The 26,345-nt window shown below is 41.5% G+C and overlaps 1 protein-coding gene across 3 annotated transcripts in view; it reads left to right on the forward strand.

Moving 5' to 3' along the window:
* ranbp2 (RAN binding protein 2) overlaps window positions 1–26,345 on the forward strand; it is a 111,279-nt gene that overhangs the window by 79,374 nt on the left and 5,560 nt on the right. The window contains exons 2-26 of one of the 3 annotated variants that reach the window (XM_073845206.1): window positions 829–896; window positions 984–1,095; window positions 2,640–2,792; window positions 3,775–3,999; window positions 4,962–5,104; window positions 6,387–6,582; window positions 6,662–6,962; window positions 7,190–7,371; window positions 7,896–8,077; window positions 8,158–8,281; window positions 10,127–10,288; window positions 10,367–10,504; window positions 10,612–10,743; window positions 11,133–11,324; window positions 11,405–11,488; window positions 11,993–12,131; window positions 12,327–12,421; window positions 12,513–16,716; window positions 17,042–17,119; window positions 22,286–22,468; window positions 22,671–22,748; window positions 22,987–23,159; window positions 23,246–23,399; window positions 25,360–25,449; window positions 26,170–26,330. In XM_073845206.1, coding sequence (XP_073701307.1) covers window positions 829–896; window positions 984–1,095; window positions 2,640–2,792; window positions 3,775–3,999; window positions 4,962–5,104; window positions 6,387–6,582; window positions 6,662–6,962; window positions 7,190–7,371; window positions 7,896–8,077; window positions 8,158–8,281; window positions 10,127–10,288; window positions 10,367–10,504; window positions 10,612–10,743; window positions 11,133–11,324; window positions 11,405–11,488; window positions 11,993–12,131; window positions 12,327–12,421; window positions 12,513–16,716; window positions 17,042–17,119; window positions 22,286–22,468; window positions 22,671–22,748; window positions 22,987–23,159; window positions 23,246–23,399; window positions 25,360–25,449; window positions 26,170–26,330 — 7,749 coding nt within the window. Of the gene's footprint in view, window positions 1–828; window positions 897–983; window positions 1,096–2,639; window positions 2,793–3,774; window positions 4,000–4,961; window positions 5,105–6,386; window positions 6,583–6,661; window positions 6,963–7,158; window positions 7,372–7,895; window positions 8,078–8,157; window positions 8,282–10,126; window positions 10,289–10,366; window positions 10,505–10,611; window positions 10,744–11,132; window positions 11,325–11,404; window positions 11,489–11,992; window positions 12,132–12,326; window positions 12,422–12,512; window positions 16,717–17,041; window positions 17,120–22,285; window positions 22,469–22,670; window positions 22,749–22,986; window positions 23,160–23,245; window positions 23,400–25,359; window positions 25,450–26,169; window positions 26,331–26,345 lie in introns of those variants that run through there. The other 2 variants (XM_073845204.1, XM_073845205.1) reach the window with 2 other exon arrangements.

Consider the following 26,345-nt stretch of genomic DNA (forward strand, 5'->3'; position numbering starts at 1 on the left):
TAAACCAGGATTAGGCCATAGATCAATGAGGACATTTAAGTCATTTTTATAAACATGCTTAGAAAAAAACATTACTGGTGTGCATCTTAAAACAAAAAAGGCACTGATATATTTTAAGATGTGTCAGTGCAAGACAAGTTTATTTCAGTTGAAACAGCTCAGATTTACATTTTAGTCTGGGACTAGGCTTAAGCTCTGTCTGTGAAACCGGGGGAAATCCGTGTTTGCTGCGTAAAAACATGGGTTGATATTTGTAATAATTTGACTATAAACGGCTAAAAAATTTACTGGAAATAAAAATTTATTCTCTGTTACGAGGTATTGCTTTAGGAGCGCTGAAATATTACATTTTTCCTAGTAACGCGGCTGTACACAAATCAGCATTGTTGCAGTTTTATCAGGCGTGAAATGATGTCTGTTCCCTTCAGATGCATTCATATAAAGACGTCAGTGCTGCGTTTTTGACTTTGAAACGTGCAGCGTGCATATTTATTCAATGTCATTGCCTTTTGATGTTTAATCCAGTCCTATCGCGATTCTCGTCTTTCCGTCCCCAACTGTAAGACCTCTTAAAATTATAATTAAGCCTTTTCTTAAAGTATTTAACATATTTACAACTTTTTATGGCCTTAAATTTGATACAATTAAATTGAGGAGTTTTTAAGGACCTGCAGGAGCCCTCTCCTTTACGGTAGCCCGACTGGAAAACACAACAGCCCCGGGACGTCGGGTTAGCCATTTTGCGAGCCCTGAGCAGGATGTAGTTACTGTGGTCATTAGGGTTGTCAGTGCTATTGTGTAATTCTGTGATCTGCTGTGTTTCTCCAGAGGCCAGTCAAAGGATTTCTGTTTGCTAAACTATACTATGAGGCTAAGGAGTATGAACTGGCTAAAAGGTAGGTGCTCTTGCTGATTTGTCTGATGTCTGGTTCCTCTCAGATGAGCTGATGTGTTTCTCTCTCTCACACACACTTCAATGGCAGACATGTTTCTGAGTATCTCACCATCCAGCCGAAGGATCCTAAAGCACACAAGTTCCTCGGGCAGCTGTTTGAGCTTGACGGTGAAACGGACAAAGCTGTGGGATGTTACAAGGTTTGGACTTTCCTCATTTACACTCATATGTTTTCCTATTCCTATTATTTATGAATGTGATCATGCGTAAATAGTAGGGTTGGAAATAAATATCCATATAATAGAGATGTCAGATATCTGTTGTGCAATGCGTATAATACGTTCGCACATAAATAGGTTGAACTGGGTTGTGCGCTCTGGATTAGGCTTGCTGCAATAGTCTGTTGACGACTATCAAGTCTGCAAGACCAGTTTCTTCACTTGTCCACCATGACACCGCCTCCCACCGTTATTTTAATCTTTTATACTAATAAAAATCATTTAGTTCAGTTAGAGAAGAGACAAAACAATTCAAATTGACCGTGGCTGCTCTGTGCAGTTTGCTGAATGACAGTCGCTTAGATCAGATTTCATTTATCAAGTGAAGAGAGTGAGTCTTAGAGGTGAAAAAGACAAGACGATGGCAGAAGAGTTTCAAAACTAAATGCAAAAGGGCCTGTTTTAAAAATATTTTGAAAAGCTGTTGACTTCTGCCATTTATCTAAGATAATAGTCGAAGCTTCATATTTATTGGTTCCACAGTGTTTGCAGATTTTTGTTTATTTAAACTCTGTTTTGATTTTATTTAATATTACATCCAGGTGTATGCCGTGCCCACTGGCTTTCTTATTCGTTTTGCTAATAAATGTTCTACATGACTTATTTATTTGGTTCCAGTGTTTCCCCCTTGTTTTTCGCATGCTTATTATAATATGAAAGCCAAAGTAGCTCATGGGCGTGATTGAATTAAATATAATTACCTCCGTTTGGATAGACTGGACATCGCATTGGTTTTATATGGATTACTTTATCACAGAATATCTGTTTTCGATAAAACTCACTTCATGTAAAAGTATACATATCAAGCTTTCTCTAGACATATTGCTCATGTCTCTGTGTTGTGTATTTGGCTGAGTTATAGTCTATTTTAATGACGCGTTTCTGAATGAGAACAGAGACCAACGCAACAGACGGCACACCCTGTTTGTTTTCTTTATTTTGCAAAATCACAGTTTTTTCATTATGAGTGTATACAAACAAAAGTAGACCCTTTACAGATTCTATTGATGTACTGCTTTTATCTGTACCGTCAGAAATGACTTTCTGATTTTGAGCGCGATTTGGCGTAGCTTGTCAGTTATTAACACCTCTGTGTATTAATTGCTGAGATTTACTACTAATCAAAGTAGCGGCTTCATTAACTAAACGCGCCTCACAACATGGTGCGATTAATCGTGCAGCCCTATGTTCTGTTATAAATGACTTTATGAAAGTTAGAAGACAGTCTGACTGAAGGTCTGCAGATGCTCTGTGTAGCACCTCTACATCAGACTGGAAGACTGTAACATCTGTCTGGATGATCCTGAGCCGTGTACTGCATTTACCATTCCAGTTTCAATCACTTCCTCTGTTTGCAGTGTTATTGTAGCCTGTTGTCAAATCTGTTGTTTACTTTTCAGTTCACTGTTGAACACCGAGTAAGACGTGTGCACTTATTGATGTAATGATGTTTGTTTGACTCTTAGCGTTCACTGGATCTGAATCCGGCTCAGCATGATCTGGTCCTGAAAGTGGCTGAGCTGCTGTGCAGTAAACCTGATCATGACAGTCGAGCTGAGTTCTGGGTGGAGAAAGCGGCCAGGCTTCTGCCAGGAAATCCCGCCGTCTTCAATCTGAGGGTGAGTGAACGTGTCACATGAACTACAGCAATGGTTATCCAGGTCCCTCACCGCCCCCTATCAAATAAAACGTAGTCTAATTGTCCTCACTGAATATTGAAGTTGATTATTATTATGTGTTTATAATAAGGACCGTTATCATATTTACAGTAATTCAAATGTATGGGGTCATTAAAATTTTTTAAAGAAATCACTTTAATTCAAGGATGCACTGAATTGATCAAAAAGGACAGTCAAGTACTTATTACTGTAAAAAAAAAGAAAAATTCTGATTATTTTAAATATTCATTTACTGAGTTTTTAAGCATGTTGGTGATTTTTATTGCTACAGCTTCATTGTTGTTTACAGACTAGATTTTAGTTTGTTCCATTTTTGAATGTTATTTTGCCTGGTGGATATAAATTAGGATGTATTTGTCAGCTTTGAACAAACTTTTGAAATTTGGCAGCCAGTCAGCAAACAAAAAGCTTACATATTAATGTTTCTAAATAAGAAAAAGCATCTCATGCTTTGTGTCTAAATGCTTGCTATGGTTCTGACGGAAACTTCGGCGAGCGCTAACGTAAAAAGTGGATCAGGAAATGAGACACGTCTAGTCTAAAAGCAGGAAACTAGCAGCTAACACTACTACGCGACACTTTGCGTTAAAGCATAGATCGCATTACAATCAGTCGTTCAGTAACTAAGCGCGAGCACTACAGTAAACGGATGCTGCATTCTCTGCTGGATTTCACAGGCTTACGCTACAGACAACTTGACATAGACTTAGAAAGTGCGCTTTAGGATGTGTGGCAGACCATTTTATTTTGCAATTTTCAGCTCATACATCTCTCGCCCCATTTCTTTGGTGTAGTCAAACCCCCCCAAGATCAGCTCAGAACCCCCCTTTCCAAAATATTGCTTTTAGCAGCCCCCGATGCTCTCCAAACGCCCCTGTTGAGAAACACTGAGCTAAAGACTCACGCATCCTCTCTGTCACAGGAGAAGCTTCTGAGCGCTCAGAGCGGCACTAACCAGCTGTATGAGCTGCTGCACTCAGAGCTCAAGCTGCGGCCCACAGACACCCACATCAACAACAAGCTGGTGCAGCTCTACAGCGCAGAGGGCCGCCTGGAGGACGCCGTCAAACACTGCCTCGCCGTGGAGAAAGCTGGCATCCTGAGAGACTCTTTGGAGTGGTACGAGCTGTTGGTCAGCACCCTTCAGGTACATCCTCCATCATCACTCCACATTCAGAATTAAAATGTCCCGTTAATTTATTCACCCTCGTGTCATCCGTGTTTTTCTTTCTTCAGTTGTAAAGAAATTAGGTTTTTTGAGAAAACATTCCAGGATTATTGTCCATATAGTGGACTTCAGTGGTGCTCTATGGATTGAAGGTTAAAAATGCAGTTTCAGTGCAGCATCAAATGACTCTACATGATCCCAGATGAGGAATAGGGGTCTTATCTACTCTACAGTTTTACTTTTTAACCTCAAATGTGTGTCTTGTCTAGCCTAGCTCTGTAATGCTCATGCGTACTTAGTTAGGCGTGGACTTAGTTATGTTGAAAAACTCCCAAGTGGTTTTCTCCTCCAACTTCAAAATCATCCTACATTGCTGCAGGAACATGCAAGGAGGGTCAAATGCTCTTTACAAAAGGCAAATCAGTGATGTAGGATAATTTTGAAGTTGGAGGAAATGTTGGAGTTTTTCGACATACCCTCACTGTATTGAACCGGATCACACAGACTACACATGCACATTGCAGAGCTAGACAAGAGAAGCATTTGTGGTTAAAAAGTGTATAAATATTTAAGAAGATCGTTTCACTAGATAAGACCCTTATTCCTCGGCTAGGATCATTTAGAGCCCTTTGAAACTGTATTTTCAACCTTCACTCCTTTGAGCACCATTGAAGCCCATTATATGGAGAACTGAATGTTTTCCTCAAACTTTCTTTGTGACTGAAGTAAGAAAGACATGAATATCTTGGATGACACGGGGGTGAGTAAATGATCAGGACATTTTTTTTTTCTATTTGTGGAGTAATCCTTCAAATGGAGGGACCGAGATTTCATTTAAAGTCCATGTAAAAAGTTTGCGAAGACATTGTAACTTGATCTGTGAATAGAGTGGTTTAATGTAATCCGATCAGCAGTATATGCTTCACTCTGCTGTATTTCAGGAGTATCTCTGCCAGCCGAGAGTGTCGTCAAACAAACAGGCTTCACGCAAGTTTCACAAAGAGCTGCTGCTGGCGCAGTGCAGCCATGTGAGACTGACGCTGGCAATGAAGGACTGTGAGGAGAGCACCGCTGCGCTCTGGAGGTACGTCACAAAACACACACATCACTGACCGTTATCACAGCACACCACGTTTACAGTCACTCTATGTGGAAATGAATCACATGCTGAAATTTCTGCTGTTGAATGTGTTTTAGCCAGAGTAGTTAGAAATCTGAAATCATTGACCGAAAGGGTGATGTGAATATAAACACACATTAATATGAAACACTCACAGCAATAGCAGGGCTCGAAATTAACTTTTTTACTTGATAGCACTGGTGCTCCCAAGTTCAAAAAGTTAGGAGCACCAAAAATAATTTAGAAGCACCTAAATTTTTAGTGATGCGCCGATCTTGATTCTTCGTGGCTGATTCTGATTGCCGATGTTTTACAAGCAATTTGGCTGATTCTGAAAGACTTAAGCAAGGGACAAGAATTAATGAAAATATGAGTACATGAACAAGATGTTTATTTTCAATACTGCCGTTTAAATTAGAAGCAACCACTGCATTTTTAAACAATCTACAGTATAAATAACAAAAAATAAACGACATGGTTCTTTTTTAGTCGTGTAGACAATACATGCAGTCACAACTTATTATAGCCCACATACTAATAACAGCCTAGATATTTTATGTAGCCTAATTTGCGCGCATTAGGGATTCGCTCTCTAAACGTGGGGTATTAAAATTGCTTTTGAATTTGCGTGCGCGTTTTACTTTTGGTTTCATTTTGACGATCCTGCGAACTCTCAATGGCACGAACATTCTACAATACAAGAGATTACTTTAAAAAAAGCATTTGAGAGTTGGAGGACACAAACGAGATTTTGAAAAGCGTGTCCCCAGTGAAAATTACGCCCCTGTGTGAGTGGAACTCTACATGTTAGAACATTTAGTTCCTAGTTCAGTGGAGCTCAGTGTCCGTGACGGAGAGATTGACGGCTAATATCTCAAATCTGCATAAAAAGAAATAATGTAAAGATGGAGTTTAAATGGTTATGTAATGTTGGATAGAACGGTGAACCTGTCACTGTATCGGCTCACAGCAGTCTGTGCAGTAGTTAGGCCAGCAAAAGTTTTGTAAAGAAATGAAAACAAGTCGCACCACAACAATTTCTCGCACTCGCGCTAATGCTTCCAAATATAATTTGAGGTCGCGCGGATTAAATTTTGGGAGCATATGCGACCAAAATGGTCGCAATTTCGAGCCCCGAATAGTCTTTTTTTGTCGTTAGGTTCGGTTCATTAATTCTCTGCACTGATTGGATGTCATGTTAACGGTGGCGTCGCTCACAGTTGTCTTTGTCTTTGTTGTGGTTCAGGTTTGACACTGCGATGCAGGCTCTGAAGAACACGGCCACAAACACAGTGGATGAGCTGGCGGAGGTGTTCACTGAGATGAGGGCGCACCTGTACCTGTACGCCGGGACGCTGCTGCTGAAGAGGGCGCAGGACGGGGCACAGCAGTGGAGGGCTGTGGTGGATCTGGCCACTCTGTGTTATCTCATATCCTACCAGGTATGGTGCTTCCTTTTCCTCATGAGCTCGTACCCCTGTGATCCTCCACGTTACAGTCTCTCATCCACTTCCCCCTCAGGCTCCAAGACCCAAAGCCAAGACTTTCAAAGGTGAGCAGGTGTCCCATGAGCCTCTGGAGCTGCTGGCCTGTGATCGTCAGAGTCAGGCGGGTCACATGCTGCTGAATCTGAGCCGGGACGTGGAGCAGCTGCTGAAGGACGTGGTGGAGGCGTTTGGGAACCGCAGTGGCCCCGGTCGTCTGTTTGATGAACTCTTCGGCTCACAGACACAGGAACCGCATTCCTTTATCTTCAACGATGACATCCACGCCCTCAGCGTACACCCGCCCAAACCCATGGATCTGGCCAAGTGGGACAGCGGTGAGTGTCAGTCGGGAGTGTGAGGGTGTGTTGGGTCTGCTGTAGATGCTGATTTTGTGTGTGTGTGTGTGTGTGTGTGTGTGTGTGTGTGTGTGTGTGTGTGTGTGTGTGTGTGTGTGTGTGTGTGTGTGTGTGTGTGTGTGTGTGTGTGTGTGTGTGTGTGTGTGTGTGTGTGTGTGTGTGTGTGTGTGTGTGTGTGTGTGTGTGTGTGTGTGTGTGTGTTACAGGAGCAGTGCTGCTGCACGCAGGTGATCTGCAGCAGCTGGTGTGGCTCGGTCTGCAGTGGGCGCTCATGGGTCAAAGCGTGAGTCTGCAGGACTGGCTCAAGCAGCTCTTTCCTCGACTCACACTCGAGACCTCCAAACTGGACACCAACTCACCTGAATCCATCTGCCTGCTGGACCTGGAGGTGTGTTCACTATCTCAGGAAATCTTACTGTGAATGAGACGCGTTATTCCACAGAGGAAGAGCTTGGTCTGTGTAACAGTTCTGACACAAGCATTTTGCTAATATCAGGCTATGCAGAAGTTCATTTATCAGTGATGGTTGTGTTATCCTGACTAATTCTGAAAATCTTTCTTGTAAATAATACTGTAGTGAAAAAGGCTAGTTCAGCCAAAAATGAAAATGTGCTGTTAATTTACTCATCCTCAGGCCATCTGAGATGCAGGTGACTTTTTTCTTTTCTTTCAAGAAGACATTTTGCTGAAACCGTGCTCTTGGTGATTCATAAAATGCAAGCAGCTACCCATTTTTGAGAATTAAAAAAGCGTATCAGGCATTACAAAATGAATACCCGTGCCTCCTGATATATTGAGGTCTTATGAAGTGAAACAATCACTCTGTGCAAGAAACTGAACCTTAAACTGAACATTATTACTTTATAATCCAGAGGCAAAAATCATTATTTTCCACAAACTGTGTTGCTGCAGGTGTTCGTGTGCGGCGTGGTATTCTGCAGTCAGACGCAGCTGCAGGAGAAAGCGAAGATGGCGTCCTGCTCTCAGCCGCACGAGCCACATTGTCTGCCGCTGCACATCATGAAGCAACTGTTCTCAGAGAGGCAGGGAGAGTGGTGGGACGCCGTCTACAGCCTGATTCACAAGAGAGCACTGTGAGTGACTCCTCATGCCACTCAAGCTGTGTGTGACGTTATGTGGTCTTGACTGCAATGTGTGTCATTCTGTCTGACAGGCCCGGTATGTCTGCTAAACTGCGTCTGGTCGTCCAGCATGGTCTCAGCACGCTGCGCGCCGGAGAGAAACACGGCCTTCATCCAGCACTGCTCATACACTGGGCTAAACATCTCTTTGACGTGGTACGTCCTGATACACACCTGTCCTGATGAGCACATCACTCATTACCTGGTGTCATACGCTTAATTTCTTATGTAGTATGGCTGTAAAAATCCTAGTCCTAGTAACAGTTTCTGCAACAGTTTCTATTAATTTACCCTCCACAGGTTAAGTTTGCATGCACTCATTCATCAGTATTTTTGTCTTGCTTACCAATATAAACAAATAAATTTACTGGAGATGTCAAATGAAGTCTTGAGAAATTGAAGAAATTTGAGTTTGTAATTGAAACTAGAACAAATATAGCTGCAAGCAGCAATGGCAGGCCTGAGCCGTCAGCACAGTCGCCATCTCGATAGCATCAGGAAACGGTGCATTTACAGTATCCCTCTGGTAGTCTGGATTTAAAGGTTACAACAATGAAAGATTTACACTTTAAGATCAACACACACACACACAGAGCTAAAACAATACTATTTTTGCAACACTTTACCATGCAGTTTAAAAAAAATAGCAATTCAGCATCTTTAGAATCTTATCATCATGTTGACAAAGTTTGGTGTGAACTGTGATTCTGGTATGAGGAGTATGAATTTATTTACAGTCTGATTTTTCCAAAAATCCACATTCAAATAAAAATAGCTGACTTCCTGTTGGTCGTAGCTAATGGGTGTAAATTAGAAAATTGTCCGGGTTGATGAGAACAATATATGTGTAGAGTTTGGTGACTGTAGGAAAAACTAATCCCCCAACTTTTGTCAAAAGGTGGCGCTATGGAGTGCCTGCTCAACACCCATTTTATGGGCTTTTGCCTGTCTGTAACTATCATTAATACTGATGTGTGTGTTGAGTTTGAAATTCTAAGCATTTTAAGTGCCATAAAAACACAGGAAACAAATGTTAGAGTTTGACATGTTGCCATGGCAACATGATAAGCTTAAATAATGCCCTTCACGGTTTTGCATCGGCTGTGTTTTGACGTTTTTCTGATGAAGCAAATTGAGTAAAATTAAGAGGCTGAATGTAAAGCATTTTTAAAATGACACGCTTCCTGCTGCCAGTTGGTGTCGCTATAACTTTGACTATAATAGTCACATCTGTGCGATCTGCATCATACAACGAACAAACTGCTGAAGTTTGATCAAAATCTAAGTATGCCTAAGTTATTAAGCTGTTTCTAAAAAAAAAAAAAAAAAAAAAAAAATCACCTCACAATTTTGCATCCCCAATGTCTCTGGATCACGTTGACCAAGTTTGAAGGCAATCAGGTAAAAAACCTAGGGCTATTATATTAAATTGCAAAGCATGCTTTTTAAACAAAAGTCTGAATACCCAACTTCCTGTCGGGTGTAGCTAATGACATGCAGTGTGAAAGTTGTTCAGCTTGATGAGTTCTATATGTGTGCTGAGTTTCAAATGTGTAAGTACAAGTATGTGTGAGATATGGCCCCCTTAAATTCTAGGGGCCGCTGTAGAGTCCCTTTGCCACGCCCGTCTACCAGTCTCTGTCCGGCCCTAATGGCCACAGATTTCAAGATGTGTGCCAATTTTCAAGAGTTTTTGAGCTAAGAAAGTTGCAGTTCTGGCGCTTTCAACTTAATATACTGTACAGCGCGACATACGTTCACATCAAATGTTAACTCTGTAGTTAGAGATGGGGTTAATTTGCTGGAAGTATTATCAGACTTTAAAATGTTGCTAATAGCTCTCGTGTTTCCCCATAGATTTACAATTAGCAAACATATTGTGTTCCCTTGAGTAGATTCCTTTCATTTCCTTTACTTGTTCTTAAGAAGGTCTTGAAGTGTTAAATGTGCCTTCATCAAAGCTACAGAAGGCCAGCAGTAAGAAGTATGTGTGTTTGTCAGGCTGAACAGGTGAACTCCTTCTACGATCAGAAGGACTACGCTGGCCGCAGTGTGCACTACTGGAAGGTTGTGCTCCCGCTGCTGGAGAAGATCCGACACAAACGTGGCATCCCTGAACCCCTCCAGCCCTTGTTCATGCACTTTCGGAGCAGAGACATACAGGTAACTAGACGAGTTTAGCTGTCCTCGCACTTCCTTTGGCTGTTATTGTGTCGTATCTAATGGTCTTTTGGACATTAGCCTTCTCAGGTGCGAGTATATGAGGAAGATGCAGTCATAAGCTTCGCCACACTCCTTGACATCGAGGGCAACACAGAGGAGGCCATCGCAAAGCTGGAGAAGCTCAACAGCATCTCGTCTAACTGGCATCTGGCGAAGGTAATGGTGCCACACTGACTCGGATTTAGCTAATCAGCAGCTCGGTCTGAAAGAGCTAACACTGTGTGTCTGGCAGATTTTGACGAGTCTCGTTTGTTGATTGCCAGATCTATCAGAGGCTGTCAGAGGAGGCAGGAAACGGGGTTGAGGAAACTCAGGGCAGGTGCACCAACTTCCTCCAGAAGTTCAGGCAATACTTGAGCAAGATTTATCAGGCCAATGCAGAGGATATGGAGAAGGTATGTAAAATGCCCCGATTCGCTCTCATCAATTCTGTGCTGCCAATTTCATTTACACGAGTGGCCATTGCAGGCGATGAAGTAGATTTTAGTCCTGTTTGTATTAAACAGTTCAGAGTATGTAAAGCTGAAAACATTAGGAATAACAGGTTTGAATCATTATGAAGAATCCTTGACTGAATCAACTCACTGAATCCATCTGAGCAGATGCTGAACATCTGAACTCTCTGTCTGATCTGCATGTTATTTCTTTAACTGCATTAACTGTTAACTACACGTGAACACACAGAGAATCACACTCAGAATGACCTCAGTCACCGTTTTCAGAATGCAGTGATTTAAGTCTTTGCTTATGGTGTGCCGCTGGCTGTCTGTATGTTTTTGTGAAGTTACCTGTGTCTATGGAGGAGGTGATAGAGTTGTTGAATGAGGTCAACCAGCAGCTTGAAGATGTTGGTGAGACTGAAGATCAGGTGGACCATCCTCTGACATCCAGCCCCTGTCAGCCCGCTGAAGGCCATGTTAAATTCTCCACTCCATCCCCGTCCAAGAGTGTCACATCCCCATCCAAAAGATCTGTGGTACGTCATGGCTCAGCTGTTTCTGCTCAAACTCAGTGTGCTGTTTGCTGTTTCTGATTGTACCCATCTCTCTCCTGCAGTTCTCTCCGAAAACACCTCCTCACTGGGTGGAGGACCAGAAATCAATGCTGCAGATGCTATGTCAACAGGTCGAGGCCTTGAAGGTCAGTTCAACATCAACAGCCTGTTTTGTCACAATGTGAATTTACCTTGTGAGCATTATTTTCATAATTTAGTGTGATTAATCAACTTTCAACTTTAAGTAAAGGGAATGGTTAGGGTTAGTAAATCTCATACAATAAAACCCTCCTAACCCAGTTCATTATTGAATATTGAGTTAAATATGCATATAGCACAGCTTCTAGTCCCAGCTCAAGGTCTTTTCTTTCCTGTTCCCCTCTGCCTTGCTTTCCTGTCCTAGTAAAGGCTTAAAATGTAAAAATTATGACTTAAAAAGAAGTTATTACATTAAGTTAAACAAAAGACATGTAGTACCAGCTGAAAACAAGTGTTTCGGAAGTGCATTTCTGATGTTAATTTTTGTTAATATGTTTGAACTGTTTTATGTAGGTATAGGTAAAATTCATTCAGCTCTTTGTGATACTGGATCAGGCGAGTTTCAAATTTCAGTGTTCATAATTTCCTGTTTAATTTTTCTTCTCACACAGAATGAGGTTCATGACCTGCGCCATAATTCTTCAGATGCCACGCCATCCTCATATAGGATGTATCGAGACAACTATGCTGCAGAAGGACTTCAGGAAGCATTTCCTGCCGCACAGACATTCCACGGTGTTCCTCTCACTGGTCAGTTCCTCGAATCTGCAGTCTTTGTTTGAAATTTGAAATGTGTATACTAGTGGTTCTCAATGTGTGCCCCCTAAATGTTGTTCACTTTCAACATTCGACTGTACAGTCGATCTCACAACAGTAAATGTGAGACACAACAAGTTTTATGCAGTAGTTGAGACATGCTTATCCCATTTGTTTTATTTGTCTCAGTTGCTACTACAGCTCCCTCTGTGTATTACAACCAGTCTCCAGCATATAATTCACAGTATCTCCTGCGCACCGCTGCAAATGTCACACCAACGAAGGTAGTATAGGGATTTTGATGTAAATACAATATATTCTAGACTACTGTTAAGGGGCAGATAATCTATATCAAAGTTTTGTTTGCCTTTGCAGGGCCCAGTATATGGGATGAATCGTCTCCCTCCACAGCACAATATGTATGCCTACCAACAATCAACACACACCCCACCTCTCCAGTCAACACCTGCATGCATATATCCTCAAGAGCAGGTCTTTGGTCCTCCCATTCGCTTTGAGTCTCCAGCTACATCCTTACTCTCCCCATACAGTGAGGAGTATTATGGTCACAATGTTCCTCAGCCTACGGTCAATCCAACATTGCCAGAGCCTGGATATTTCACTAAGCAGTGTGCTGTTACACCCACACAGCCATCCAGGAGCACTGAAAGCAAGGCTGTCGACCCCAAGATGAGTTTTGGGTCCCAGTTTACAGGTGAACCTGCTAAGGTTCCAAACTTTGGAGGAGTAGCTGCTGCCCAAACAACATCAGCGTCAACTGCGTTTAAGTTCAACTCGAATTTCAAGTCCAATGATGGTGATTTCACCTTCTCCTCTGCTCAGGGAAAAAATAGTGAGAGCCTCTTGGGACTTCTGACGTCAGATATCCCTCCCAAAGCGGAGGTGCCGTCAGAACCAAAACATCAGACAACAGCCCAGCCATCTAGCCAGAGTGAAGTCTTTACTTTTGGGAGTAAAAACGCTGCAGGACTTTCATTTACTGATGGGGCTCAGAAAAAAAATATTTTTGGCAACACCGACCAAAGATTTGGCTTTGCAAGTGGAACCAAACCAGTGTTAGGAAATCCAGAGGTTCGGGAAGAGAAAAGTGGTGAAAGTGACAATGATAGCACCCATGTGGAAGAGGACGAGGATGGGCCTCATTTTGAACCCATTGTGCCTCTTCCTGATAAGGTTGATGTCAAAACTGGTGAGGAGGAGGAAGAGGAGATGTTCTGCAAGAGAGCAAAACTCTTCCGATTTGACTCCGATGCTAAGGAATGGAAAGAGAGGGGCATTGGCAGCATCAAAATCCTGAAACACAAAACCTCTGGGAAAGTTCGTCTGTTGATGAGGAGGGAGCAGGTTCTGAAAATCTGTGCTAATCACTATATCACTGCTGACATGGCCCTCAAACCAAATGCTGGATCTGACAAATCCTGGGTGTGGTACGCTATGGACTATGCAGATGAAATGCCAAAGACTGAGCAGTTGGCTATTCGTTTTAAAACGGCAGATGAGGCAGCACTGTTTAAAGTCAAATTTGAGGAGGCTCAAAAGTTCATCTCAGAATCTCCACAAGGCCAAAAGACTGAAAAGAAATGCGAAACTCCACAGCCTCAGATTTCTTCCAAAAAAACAGATCTCAAAACCCTGTTTTCCAAGAAGGAGGGTGAATGGGACTGTGACGTGTGCTGTGTAAGAAATGCTCCCACGTCTGCGGTATGCGTGGCCTGCGGCGGTGCAGCTCCTTCTACAGCACAGGTGAAACCTTTAGAGGAACTCAAAGGCTCTGGCCCCGTGGCTCCTCCTGCCAAATTTTTTTCTTTTGGACTTTCTGGAGATTCTGCTAAGAGCACAGCCAGCACTGATGTCAACTCGAAGGGCTTCACATTTGGATCTCAAACAGTTCCTTTTAAGTTTGGATCAAACAATGCTGTGGAGATAACTGCTGGCCCTGGAGCTCAGGCTGAAAAGAAAACAATTCAAGCGAATGCACCACAACATAAGAAAATGTCAACAGCTCCAGCAATCCCATTTGGCACTGGATTTGGTGCTCAGTTTGCCAAGAAAGAGGGTCAATGGGACTGTGACACCTGCCTAGTGAGGAACGATGCCTCAGCAACTGAATGTGTTTCTTGCAAAACCCCCTGCAGCATTGAAAAAAGTAAAGCAGGTGGATTAGCTGCCATGTTTGCTAAAAAAGTTGGACAGTGGGATTGTGACACCTGCCTGGTAAGAAACGAAGGTTCATCTAGCCATTGTGTTTCATGTCAGACAGCAAACCCAAATATTAAAAACAAGGCCTCTGCTGCACCATCAAGTTCCTCTTTACCCTCCAGTTTTGGTAGTTCTAGCAGCCAACCTGCTGCGACAGGATTTAAAGCCAATTTTAATCCAGGCTCTGCTTTTCAGTTTGGTACAAGTAAGGAAAAAGTATCCCCTGAAGGCTTCAAGTTTGAGTCCTCCTCAGCTGAGGCTGAGAAGTCATCAAGCAGTTCAAGTTTTTCATTTTCCATGCCCGCACCTGTTGGTGGATTTAAGTTTGGCATTGCAGAATCTGAGGCAAAACCATCAGACAGACAGTCACAAAGTGGTTCTGCATCTGACCTCCTCAAAAATATTGCTGAGCTTCACAAAGAGAAGGAAAAAGAGGCAGCCCCAAGTTCCTCGGATCAGTCTGTAGATCCTGATAGTCACGACAATAACCCCCTGTTTACTGGTAAGCCTAACACCTTTAGTTTCGCTGACTTGGCACAGTCACAAGATTTTCAGTTTGGCCAGAAGGATCCTACTTTCAAAGGCTTTGCAGGGGCTGGCAAGCAGCTGTTCACAGGGCTTCATTCCAACCCCAAGGCCGACATCACTGTCGATCAAGAGGATGAAATGTACAAAACAGAGGAAAATGACGATATTCAGTTTGAGCCTGTTGTTCAGATGCCAGAAAAGGTTGACCTTGTGACAGGGGAAGAAGATGAGAAAGTCTTGTATTCACAGCGCGTCAAGCTCTTTAGATTCGATACGGACGCAAGCCAATGGAAAGAAAGAGGAGTCGGCAACCTTAAACTGCTCAAGAATAACCAGAATGGGAGACTGCGAGTTCTTATGAGGAGAGAGCAGGTGTTGAAAGTGTGTGCTAATCATTGGATCACAACCACAATGAACTTACAGCCCCTCTCTGGATCGGATCGAGCCTGGATGTGGCTGGCCAATGACTTCTCAGATGGAGATGCCAGAGCAGAACAACTTGCAGCAAAATTCAAAACACCAGAGCTTGCAGAAGAGTTCAAGCTCAGATTTGAGGAGTATCAGAGACTGCTTTTGGATATTCCTTTGCAGACCCCTCACAAGCTTGTGAACAGTGGTAGAACGGCCCATCTTATACAGAAAGCTGAAGAAATGAAATCCGGTCTTAAGGACCTCAAATCATTCTTGACGTACCAAAACAAGGGTGAGGAAAGTAGCGATGCAGGTCACAGCACCTCTGCAGTTGTAGTCAAGCTTGACTCCGACAACACTGTACCCACTTTAGAATGGGATAATTACGATTTGCGAGAGGATGCGCATGAGGACTATGCCAACTCCTCTGTGAACGATACTCCTTCGCAGCCAGATCCAGTAGCCAAAAATTTATTCCGCTTTGGCGAATCGACCACAGGCTTTAGTTTCAGTTTTCAGCCCATTCTCAGTCCCTCTAAGTCTCCATCAAAGCTAAACCAGAGTCAGGCTTCTGTTGGCACAGATGATGAACAAGAAGCATCGCAGGAGGAAGAGCGAGATGGTCAGTACTTTGAGCCTGTTGTGCCACTGCCTGATCTTGTTGAGGTCTCAACAGGAGAGGAGAATGAGCAAGTCCTATTCAGTCACAGAGCCAAATTATACCGCTACGATAAAGATCTTAGTCAGTGGAAGGAACGAGGTATAGGAGATCTTAAAATACTGCAACACTATGAGACAAAGCGTGTCAGACTCGTAATGAGACGGGACCAGGTCCTCAAACTGTGCGCAAACCATTGGATAGATTCCAATATGAAGCTCGAGCCCATGAAAGGATCTGAGAAAGCGTGGATCTGGAGTGCCTTTGATTTTGCTGAAGGACAGGGCAAAGTTGAACAGCTGGCAGTACGATTTAAACTGCAGGAAACTGCAAATGCTTTCAAAGAAGTCTTTGAAAAGGCAAAGACTGCACAGGAAAAAGACACTCTACTCACCCCGTTTTCTGCACAAGTACCAGGTTCTACCCTAGAGACTCTTTGCGGCAAGGCTGCAGTTGCTGTACTTGAGGAAACCACAAAAGAACGTACTGGACTCTCTGAGGAAAGCAGTCCTAATCTGGATAGGACACCTGGAGCAAAGCTTGGCGCCCAAAGCCCCAAGAATGTGGTCTCTCCTCCTAAGTTTGTCTTTGGGTCAGACTCTGTGCAGAAGATCTTTGGAAGCCCTTCACCATCAAAAGAAAAATCTGTTACGATTTCCAGCTCAAAAGATGAGGAAATGGGTGCCTCAAGACTGAAAACCTCTGGACCAGCAGTGACCAGCCAGTCATCAGTTGGGACTCCTTTCAGCATACCAACAAAAAGTAAGATATGTTTTGTAGTCCATAGTTATGAACAAAACTGTACCTCATTGTTTAGACCACCCTGTTCCAAACACACCTGCTTTCAGTTTTCAGTTAGCTGGTTCAAACCATGCTGGAGCTAAACGCATCTCTGGTTTAGGTTGTAGTTTGTTTATTTACTTTAAGGAGAACAGTCTTTATGTTCTTATTGTGCAGTTTATTGATGCATGCTTTTCGCAAGGAAGTATTTCTTCATGTATAAAGACTCAGTTCCTGACATGGATTCAAGTCCTTCAACAATGATTAAAAAAATAAAATAAAATTAACCCACTACATTATTTTTTAGGTTTGGATTTTAGGCTTTTCAAAAATAATCCTATGGCCTTTTGGACCTGCACATCAGCCACCCAGTTTGAACCCCAAGGTATTTCAGGTCAACGTTTACTGTGGCACACAGAGCTCTCACTGACTGGCATGAGCCGGGAGACCTGACCTTGGCTGAATGATGTGATAACCCAATATTACCCCCTGTCCTCAATCCAAATGTTTGCATGATCTGAAATCTGCTAACCTTTAGCTGTTCATTTGAAACTTAAGTAGAATTTACAATTAAGGGGAACCAGTGGCTTCAAAGTCCTTAAAGTGTTCAGCAGTGACTGTCTTGTGAAGTGATTTCCCATCTTTAAATGTGACACCAGCAGGTGTCATTACAGGAACTAGCACTTCCAGACATTTCTATCTCGGCTATATAGTTACAAGTATTTTTGGCCCTGCTATATACTGTAGTCGTAGTTTTCCAGTAGTGTAGTTGGCTACCGAATCTACTGCTAATGTTTTCCTTAACCCTTTAGCGTTCCAATTAATGGGTATTTACACACCCCCTTTTTAACAAAGGAATAATGCATGTGTCTATTGAGCGATCTTGTCAGTGAAGAGTAGTAGGGATTTTTTTAAAGGACTGAAACTGCCACTGAGATGTTTGTGCAGAACCAGATGAAGGCCAATCCTCTGCAGTTAAGACTGCAGTATGCTTCAGTTTTCAGCTTGCTGTGGTGCACACTGTTAAGTGTACTAGCTCACTGGTGTCTCAAACCTGAGCTGAACAAATGCTGCTTCCTTTTAATTTACTCGTACCTCATGAACTACCAATTAACACAGGCGACTCCAAACACAAACGACAGGTACAGTCAGTCATATGAGCACATTCTGTTAATGAGATGTAGCAATAAGCAGACAACTGAAGCATACTTGGGGCTTTTGTGTACTAGATGGTTGTTGTGAGTTTGCTAACCAGCTAACAAATCTGTGTGTGGATCTGCATGCTATGTGTAGTCAGGTTTGGTTTAACTAAACATGTACAGCTGTTGTTGCTTCTTACCTTGTTCTTATGTTGTAGTTTATATAGATACCTCAAGTGTAAAGGCCGTCTGGCCTCGTCGGGCACTTGGTGGGCGTCGGTTCGGTGTGTTCAGCACGTCGGCTTTAGTTGGGCTCGCGTCAGCCAAAGTTTGCCCAATTCAACATGTTTAATCAGCGTCTAGTTTGTCGGGGCCGTCTGGGAAAGAGAGCACTCTGATTGGCTGTCCGAATCGAATCAGAGCGCGTGGAGGACTTGAACGTGAAGTGACGTAACAAGCAAAGGAAGATGTCAAGAGGGAACAGGCTCGCTTCAGTGATGCGCGGGTCAATGTATAAACAACCCGAACCCAACCAACGTTTTCAACTAACCCGCCCGCAACTCGGACCGCAAAAAAAAAAAAAAGAAAATATTGTACCCGACCCGCTTCCTGACCCTCATGTTTAATATTTGCGACTGACAGCAGCGATTATATGCGGTGGAGATGCGTTTACTGTCAAACAGCATTCGGCATTAATTAGGTCATTTTGTCAAAAGAAATGTTCTTGATTACAAGAAAAATACAGATTGTTCTTGTTGTGATTAATTTTGTCTTTCCTTTATACAGATTTAAGTAGTTTAGTTTTTGAAGTACTCTAAATTATGTCAGTGATTCTCCGATGTTAAATATGATCAAGAATTATTTTATTTCGATCTTCAGTGTAATAAAAGTTAAGAAAATGATTAGCCTATAGCCCTAAATATATATAGACTACAAGCTAATTCCTTTTTTCTTAACTTTTAACTAGTTCTAAAAATTATCAAGAATATCAAATTAACTTAATAGGCTAGATTAACGAATTGTCTTATACAAACATAACGAATGCACTTCAAAACTAAGTGTTCATATAAATTCAGGAATCACAAATATGACAAAATAATATTATTTTATATAAGTTAATTGTATAGCTATATTAGTTGTATCAAATAAGGAAATTATAGTGCCTTGAATTTATTAAGTAATGTTTAATTTCGTTTGTTTCGCTCTCTGCAAATGTAAAGAAAAAATACAGTTTTTACTTGGAATTCGTTGTTAATCCCTGGTTTTAAACAAACATGTACATGAGATAATTTATAGGCCTATATTATTGCTTGAATAAACGTTGACACATAGTGCTAGAAATTTTATAATTAAGGAAATTAAACAGACCTAGGGATTTGAAAAGACAGTGAAATGTGTCTAATTCCAAAAAGAAAGAGAAACATTGGACATAATCAAAATATTCGAGACATTTATTAGGAATACCATTTTCTTAACAATTAAGATGCTGCATGTGTTTATCCAGTCTACTCGAAGTGTGCGTCTCTCCCCCAACTTTCTCAACAAAAATCCCACCCCTCTCAGAATGCTGACATTACTGAGCTATATGCGTTTAAAAGTAGCCTATTAAAATGGTACAGTGGCATTGCTCAGTTCAAGGTGTTGGGAAATCGGGCGTTTTGTCCTGCGTCAGCATTTATTCAACTGTTAATAACGCTCAACATTCAAAAGGTAAATATTATTCAGCCAATAAAGTGTAGATCTATGTATTTCATAGAGCATTGTGTCTAGTACTACATAAATTACAAAGGTTTAATTGGCATCTTTATTTCAAACGACCCGACCGACCGTGACCCGAATATCATAAAAAATAGGCACCCGCTCATTTTGGATCAACCCGCACATCACTGGCTCGCTGTCATCATTTCGCAATTCACACAATTCTATATACAATACTGCCATCAACGCTATATCTCCTCACGCATGCGCAGAAAGCACCTTCTAGTTTGTAGTCGGGTGTCGTCAGTTCGGTGTGTTCGAGCTCAGTTTAATTGCCCAGACGCCCGCAGATGCAGCTGACTAGAGGCGACAAGACGCTCGGCTTTAGTTGGTTGGCGTCGGGTTGGTGTGTCCCGGGCTTAAGGATGGGATTACCATGTTTCAGCCATTATAGTCAAGCTAAAGAAAGGTCTCATTTATAATCTCTTGCTGCCTAAGTATGTCTTGAGTAGGGTTGCAAAAATGTGGAAAATTTCTGAAAACATTCCAGAAATTTTAGAATCTTTCTGAGATTTTTGGAACGTTTTCAGAAATTTACTGGAAATTTTCCACCCCTTTGTAACCCTAGTCTTGAGTCAACACTTTTCCAATTTACTGCTGAAGAACCTGTGACAGGTGTACAGGAGGGCTGCGTATTGTTTGGGTTTTTGAGTTTGTTTTGAACTTAGTCGACCTACAATTCAACAATCCCAGTCTATTTAGGCATATTTCTTTCAGCAGTCTGTCTAATAGTGGAGCAAATGTGGGAGTAAGGTCTTGTGCTGATGAGAGAGGGAGACTGAATCTGCTGAATTGATTAAAACAGTGCCAGCAGGCCAGAGCTGAAGAAATACTGTCTTATAAAGAGTACAACTAGATGCCATCTTAGTGAGAAAGCAGAAAGAGAGAAGTGTTTGGTGTTCATTGGTGGTATTATCAGTAGTCCTGTATATTGCGGTAAATATATTGTCAGCACAAGTAAATGTAAAAGAGCTGATGTGTGAGGAGCTGACTGATTGACAGAGTTTGATAGACAGCTTGAGTGTTTGCATGTGTGTGTCTGTAATGTTACTGATTTCATGTTGGTGTGAAACGTGTGTTGCCCAATGAAATGCTCAGAGTAGTTTTGTCTGTTTCAAATGACTCTGATAGCTTCTGAAAACGCTGCTTAACCAGAGGTTAGTATTTCAAGGGATAGTTCATCCAAGCAATAAAACTCTTGAAGCTTCTAAACCTGTATGACTGACTTCTGTGGGACACAAAATTAGATTATCTCAGGGTTTGTGTTTCCCACTACAGTATGAAGTCAATGGGACTAGGGGTGGGCGATATGACCTAAAACTATTATCACGGTATTTTTCATCTTTTGAACGGTGACGGTATAATATCACGGTATTACTTTTTTTGGTACATTTTGGGAGGAGTAGCCTGTCCTGTCCCTTTAGTATGTGAATAAAGTTAATATTTTTATAATATAACAAGTAAATGGTAGGTATCCTTATCAAAAAGAGACATGGGAGAGTATGCATTCTTAACATATTGATTTTGCAAAAAACCTAAAGATCTTACTTAACAGTGTACAACAAAACAAAAATTATTTTTATTGAAATTTAATTTCTGCAATATTTAAAACCTTTAAATAACTGGGGGAAATCAACCCATGGCAACAGTTTAAAAGTAGACCAATTCTGTGGGGGAAAACGCGGACTTGGCAACCCTGCATCCAACACGAGCTGCTGGAGTTAATAAAGTCATTGCACACATGAGTACGAAATTTTCGTCCGAGATTTTTGCACGTAAAAAAAAAAATACAGGTTATGTTAATCGAGTTTACACACTGCCTCTGAAACTTTCGATTGTGTTTGATTTTCTGCATTTTCGCATCCATAATAAGCATTTTGAGGATGGCGAATATGAGAAAACTAAAAAAAACGCACACGAAAATCGGACTCAGTGTACAATGACCTTTAGATTTGAATGATCACGGGTCGAAAGTAAAGAGAGATTACAAACATAGACTGGAGGATTTGCTGCAATCTTGTACTCACTGACAAATGTCTATTAACGTTATAAGATGTGCTGCTCCCTTTACACAGAGTGTGCGTTATCGCAAAATTGAAAGTAAAAGTAAACAGGCCAGTCGCGTTCGCCTCGCGCCCGCTCAATTTGTGATCCGCTGTGTAAATCCTTCGGCCGGCCGCCGGAAAAAGTCCCGATTGCCACTCCGCTCCTGGTATAGGCTACAGACCCCACCTTTCTTCACGGTGTTTCGTTTAATCGCCACTCCCTTTTTACCTACCACCTGCAAAGCTGATACGAATATGTTTTACTTTTTTATTTACAACAAGATATATAGTATAAGGACAGGTATTCAGACCACAACTGAACGTTTGAAGAAAATTGAATGCCTTATTATTTAGAATGAGCTATTATTGAATGCAGCCGTTCGAGGCACATAATTGATATATTACGGTATTGACGGTACTAGAAAAATCCATGTCGTGGTTCAATGTCACACCGGTGCTGACTATAACACCGGTGTACCGCCCAGCCCTAAATGGGACTCACGTTTGTTAGAACCGCATGAGACGGCAGTTTTCATGTTGGGATGAACTATCCGTTTAGCAGTTGTTGTTGCGTTAGTTAATCTAGTTTTTGTTTGTTTTTTTGCTTAGTTTCCACGCCGTCAGAGCAAAGGAGCTCACAGGACGTGTGTGATAATGACGATGATGTTGAGATCATATATGAGAGAAAGCCCACGAGAGAGCAAGCAGAGCTGGCCGCCAGACTGATGCTTCCTCATACCTTCTTTTGTTACAAAAACCGTCCAGGATACATCAGCGACGATGACAACGATGGTAAGATCTGCACTCTATTTAAAAACAGTTTGGTTTCTGTCACCTGTGAAACAAATGACCAAAGTCCAGCTTAGTTTATCAGAACTTCTGTACACTTACTTTCATTGTTAAATCTTTAACAGTATTCATGTCTTCATGACTCAAGCGGTCTGCGTCACTGTGAGAAATGATTAACCTCAGTTTCACACCGGTGTGATTTCAGATGAGGATTTTGAAAGTGCAGTGAAGAGTCTGAAGGGGAAGCTCTATGCAGATGGAGCTGATGGAGCGTCTGATCATGGTAGGTCGAGTTATTGGGACTCATCAGGTCCACTTGAAAGTTGTTGGGATGTTCGTGGTGTGAGGTTCAACTGATGACTGACACTCATTGCACATCACACACACCACTGGTTCCTACTATCATGCAGCGCTAATGAGCTCTTGTTGGTCAGCGATGTGCAGTAAGGTTACATCTCTCATCACTGCACACACTCTTCTCTCATGGCTGTGTTTCTGAGTTGTGTTGCTTGTGTTTGCAGACTCAGAGGTCACTCTGGTGTGGGAGAAGCGGCCGACCGCAGACGAGGAGCAGAGAGCCAGACGCCTCCTGCTGCCTCCCACCTTCCTGTGTGGCGTCAGCAGCGACTCCGAAGCAGAAGCCGAGAAACCAGACGACTTCAACACTGAGCTCCAGAAGCTGCAGCCAGCACAGGTGATGAGTGTTTCTGATCTTCACACTGCTGTGAGTTTGGTCTGCAGCACAGCACCAGTTCTTCATGTCTTGCTCTGGATACACAGGTGAAGCCCAAGCCTTCCCATGATGCAGCAGCTGTTGACGCGAGCGATGGCAAAGCAGAAGCGCGTCAGGCTGATACACCGGTGGCAGACGGCAGCCTTCCCATCGACCTCACCACCAAGAGAAGCAGTGAGAGTGACTCCAGCACAGCCACAGGTGAGTGCGACTTAAACCTTGATTCCTAATATTAATTGCAGTAATTGCAAATCATGTGAAATATTTTCTTTGCGGCTGAAGATCAGAACATTACTGAGAAGGTTTGATGGCAAGTTTTGTAGCAATAAACAGCTCGTATAGCTTTGTGAATGAAATCAGACTAGCTGTATGACATGTATTTGAGCAGAAAATCTAATGTCTAACTTGTCTGTTTGTGGGTGCATGATAATGGCAATGTTGAATTAAAAAAAAATGTTTTAAGGATAAATAACCAGAGTTTGGGACAATGTGAAGATGACCGTTTTGTTACAGATTATAATTAGACTCATAAACGACAATATATGGTTTTGCAAAGATCATCTGACTGTGTATGGTAGGGGTGGGCGATATGGCAAAAATATCAGATCACGTATTTTTTCAGAAAGATTGTGATTTACGATTTTTCGTCATGTTGGTTTTTGCAAGTTGTCTGAGCAGTAAAGCCAAACTGATTTCCCTGTTTTAAAACCAAAGCCTTTCATGGTTATAAAGTAAAAAAGAATGGCAAATGTTTAGGCCAAAGTGAGCGAAGATAAAAATATTTGTCATTATTTTATCTTTATTAAAAAACAAGAACACAGATACACATTACCAAAATAACAAAATACAAATAAAACACATAGTGCTTTATTTTTCAGGTACAGTAAAGGTAACTTAGCATTCAAGAAATTTAATTAAAAAATATAAAAAAGTGAAACACTATATAGTAGTCAAAATTTGATGTGGATCAAAAAAAGATCAAAGTTGTCCTAAGACAAGAACAGGTACTGTTTTGATTTTAGGACAACTTTGATGAAAGGTTTTGATCCTCTTCAAATGTTGACTACTGTATACTTATACACTCTGCACATCAATTGAACAATGTTTTTTTTTTTATTATTATTAAATCAACTATTAAATTTCTTCAGTTAAAATGAGTAAGGGATTTTTCTCTTTGTGTTTTGTTGTTTTATTTACATTTAAAAGAATAGATCACCCAGAAATGAAATTCTGTCATCTCTCAGTCAATTCTGTCTTTGTGTTTTATTTTTAAACCATTATTTACTCACTCTCAGGTTGTTTTAGACCTGAATGGGTTTCTTTTTTTCTGTTGAACGTTATCTATTTGATCATTTCTGTTCTTAAATTCAATGGGGACCAGCTACTGCTTGGTTACCCACATTTTTTACTTGTTTCACTTGTTTAGCACAAGAAGTTAATGCATGTTTGGGACAATGTGTAAGTGAGTAAATAATGACAGAATTACAATTTCCAGGTGAACTATCCCTTAATGACAAGAGGCCGCATGTTTGGTATAATGTAAACCTTGTATGTAAACCTTGTGTGTTTTGACAGCATTAGCGTAATCAGGCTTGATACATAACTTAGTTCAGTAATTGGGTATTATTTGACAGGCTGCACATGCTTCAGGTGCACACGCATATCAGAACAGCATGCATATGAAATGTTTAACCTGGCAAGACTTTAAAGCAAATGATGTAACTTTGCGATTGTGAATAAGTTAACACTGGTGTGAATGTATGTCGCGTTGTACAGCATATTAAGACGTTGGCGCCAGAGCTGCAGCTGATAGAATAGCACGATACTACGATATTTCTCCAAAAGCTGATCATGGAGACCTTTTTATTGTCCACGATCAAAAATCATCATATCGCACACCCCAGTATGTAATAAAACAACAAAAAACAGTTTCTCCTCTTAACAGCTGAACAGCACTGAAACTCCCAAACATGAGACATTTCAGTAGTTAATGATTGTCTGTAAGCTCTATTCAGACAGGACCAGATAAAAGCACATGAGCTGTGAGCGAGGATCAGGCTCAGAGACTGAATTACAGCGACACTCATTCAAGCAAGCTGTAGATCTTCTTTCACCTGCCGAAAGCTGTGTGGTGTTTGACATGTGTTTGCTTTTATTCTAGCAGGTCTGTCTTTTGGATTTGCTTCTGCTGCCGAGTTTTCGTTTGCAGACCTGGCAAAGGGTTCAGGTGAATTTGCGTTTGGCAAAAAAGGTGAGTGTTTGTATAACTGTTCACCAGTGTCTCCTACTCCACCGATCTGATTTAGTAGACAGAAGCAGCTTGAATTACTCCTATTGAACAGTCCAATTCACAGGTCTTTGAGATCTTTTAGCACTCAGCTCACTTGTGCCTGATCTTAAACTGTTGCTGTAATTATCTCATTCTGTAAACAAGCCGTTCATAATGTCTGTTTTTTGTGAGTTCTTCAACAGCATTGCTAGTATATGTGACCCTGGACCACAAAACCAGTCATAAGGTTAAATTTTACAAAACTGAGATGTATACATCATATAAAAGCTCAATAAATAAGCTTTCTATTGGTGTATGGTTTGTTAGGATAGGACAATATTTGACTGAGATGCATCTATTTGAAAATCAGGAATCTGAGGGTGCAAAAAATCAAAATACTGAGAAAAACACCTTTAAAGTTGTCCAAATTACGTTCTTAGCAATGCATATTACTAATCAAAAATTACATTTTGATAGGTTTACAGTAGGAATTTTACAAAAAAAATCTTCATGGAACATGAGCTTTACTTAATATCCTAATGATTTGACAAAGAAAAATCGATAATTTTGACCCATACTATGTATTTTTGGCTATTGCTACAAATATACCCCAGCGACTTAAGACTGGTTTTGTGCTCCAGGGTCACATATCAGCATTGATATTGGCAGTGTGCTGTTTTCATCATGTGTTTATTTCTGCAGATGATAATTTCGCGTGGTCAGGCGCAGGAGCCACAGTCTTTGGAAGCACAGCGAGACAAAACGAAGGAGGGAAAACACGCAATGAAGAAGAGGAGGGCAGTGATGATGAGACGCCCCATAATGACGAGATCCACTTTGAGCCGATCGTCTCTCTGCCTGAGGTGAGCGTTTGCTGT

This window comes from Garra rufa, chromosome 8 (genome assembly GCF_049309525.1).
Source record: "Garra rufa chromosome 8, GarRuf1.0, whole genome shotgun sequence".
Classification (NCBI taxonomy): domain Eukaryota; kingdom Metazoa; phylum Chordata; class Actinopteri; order Cypriniformes; family Cyprinidae; genus Garra; species Garra rufa.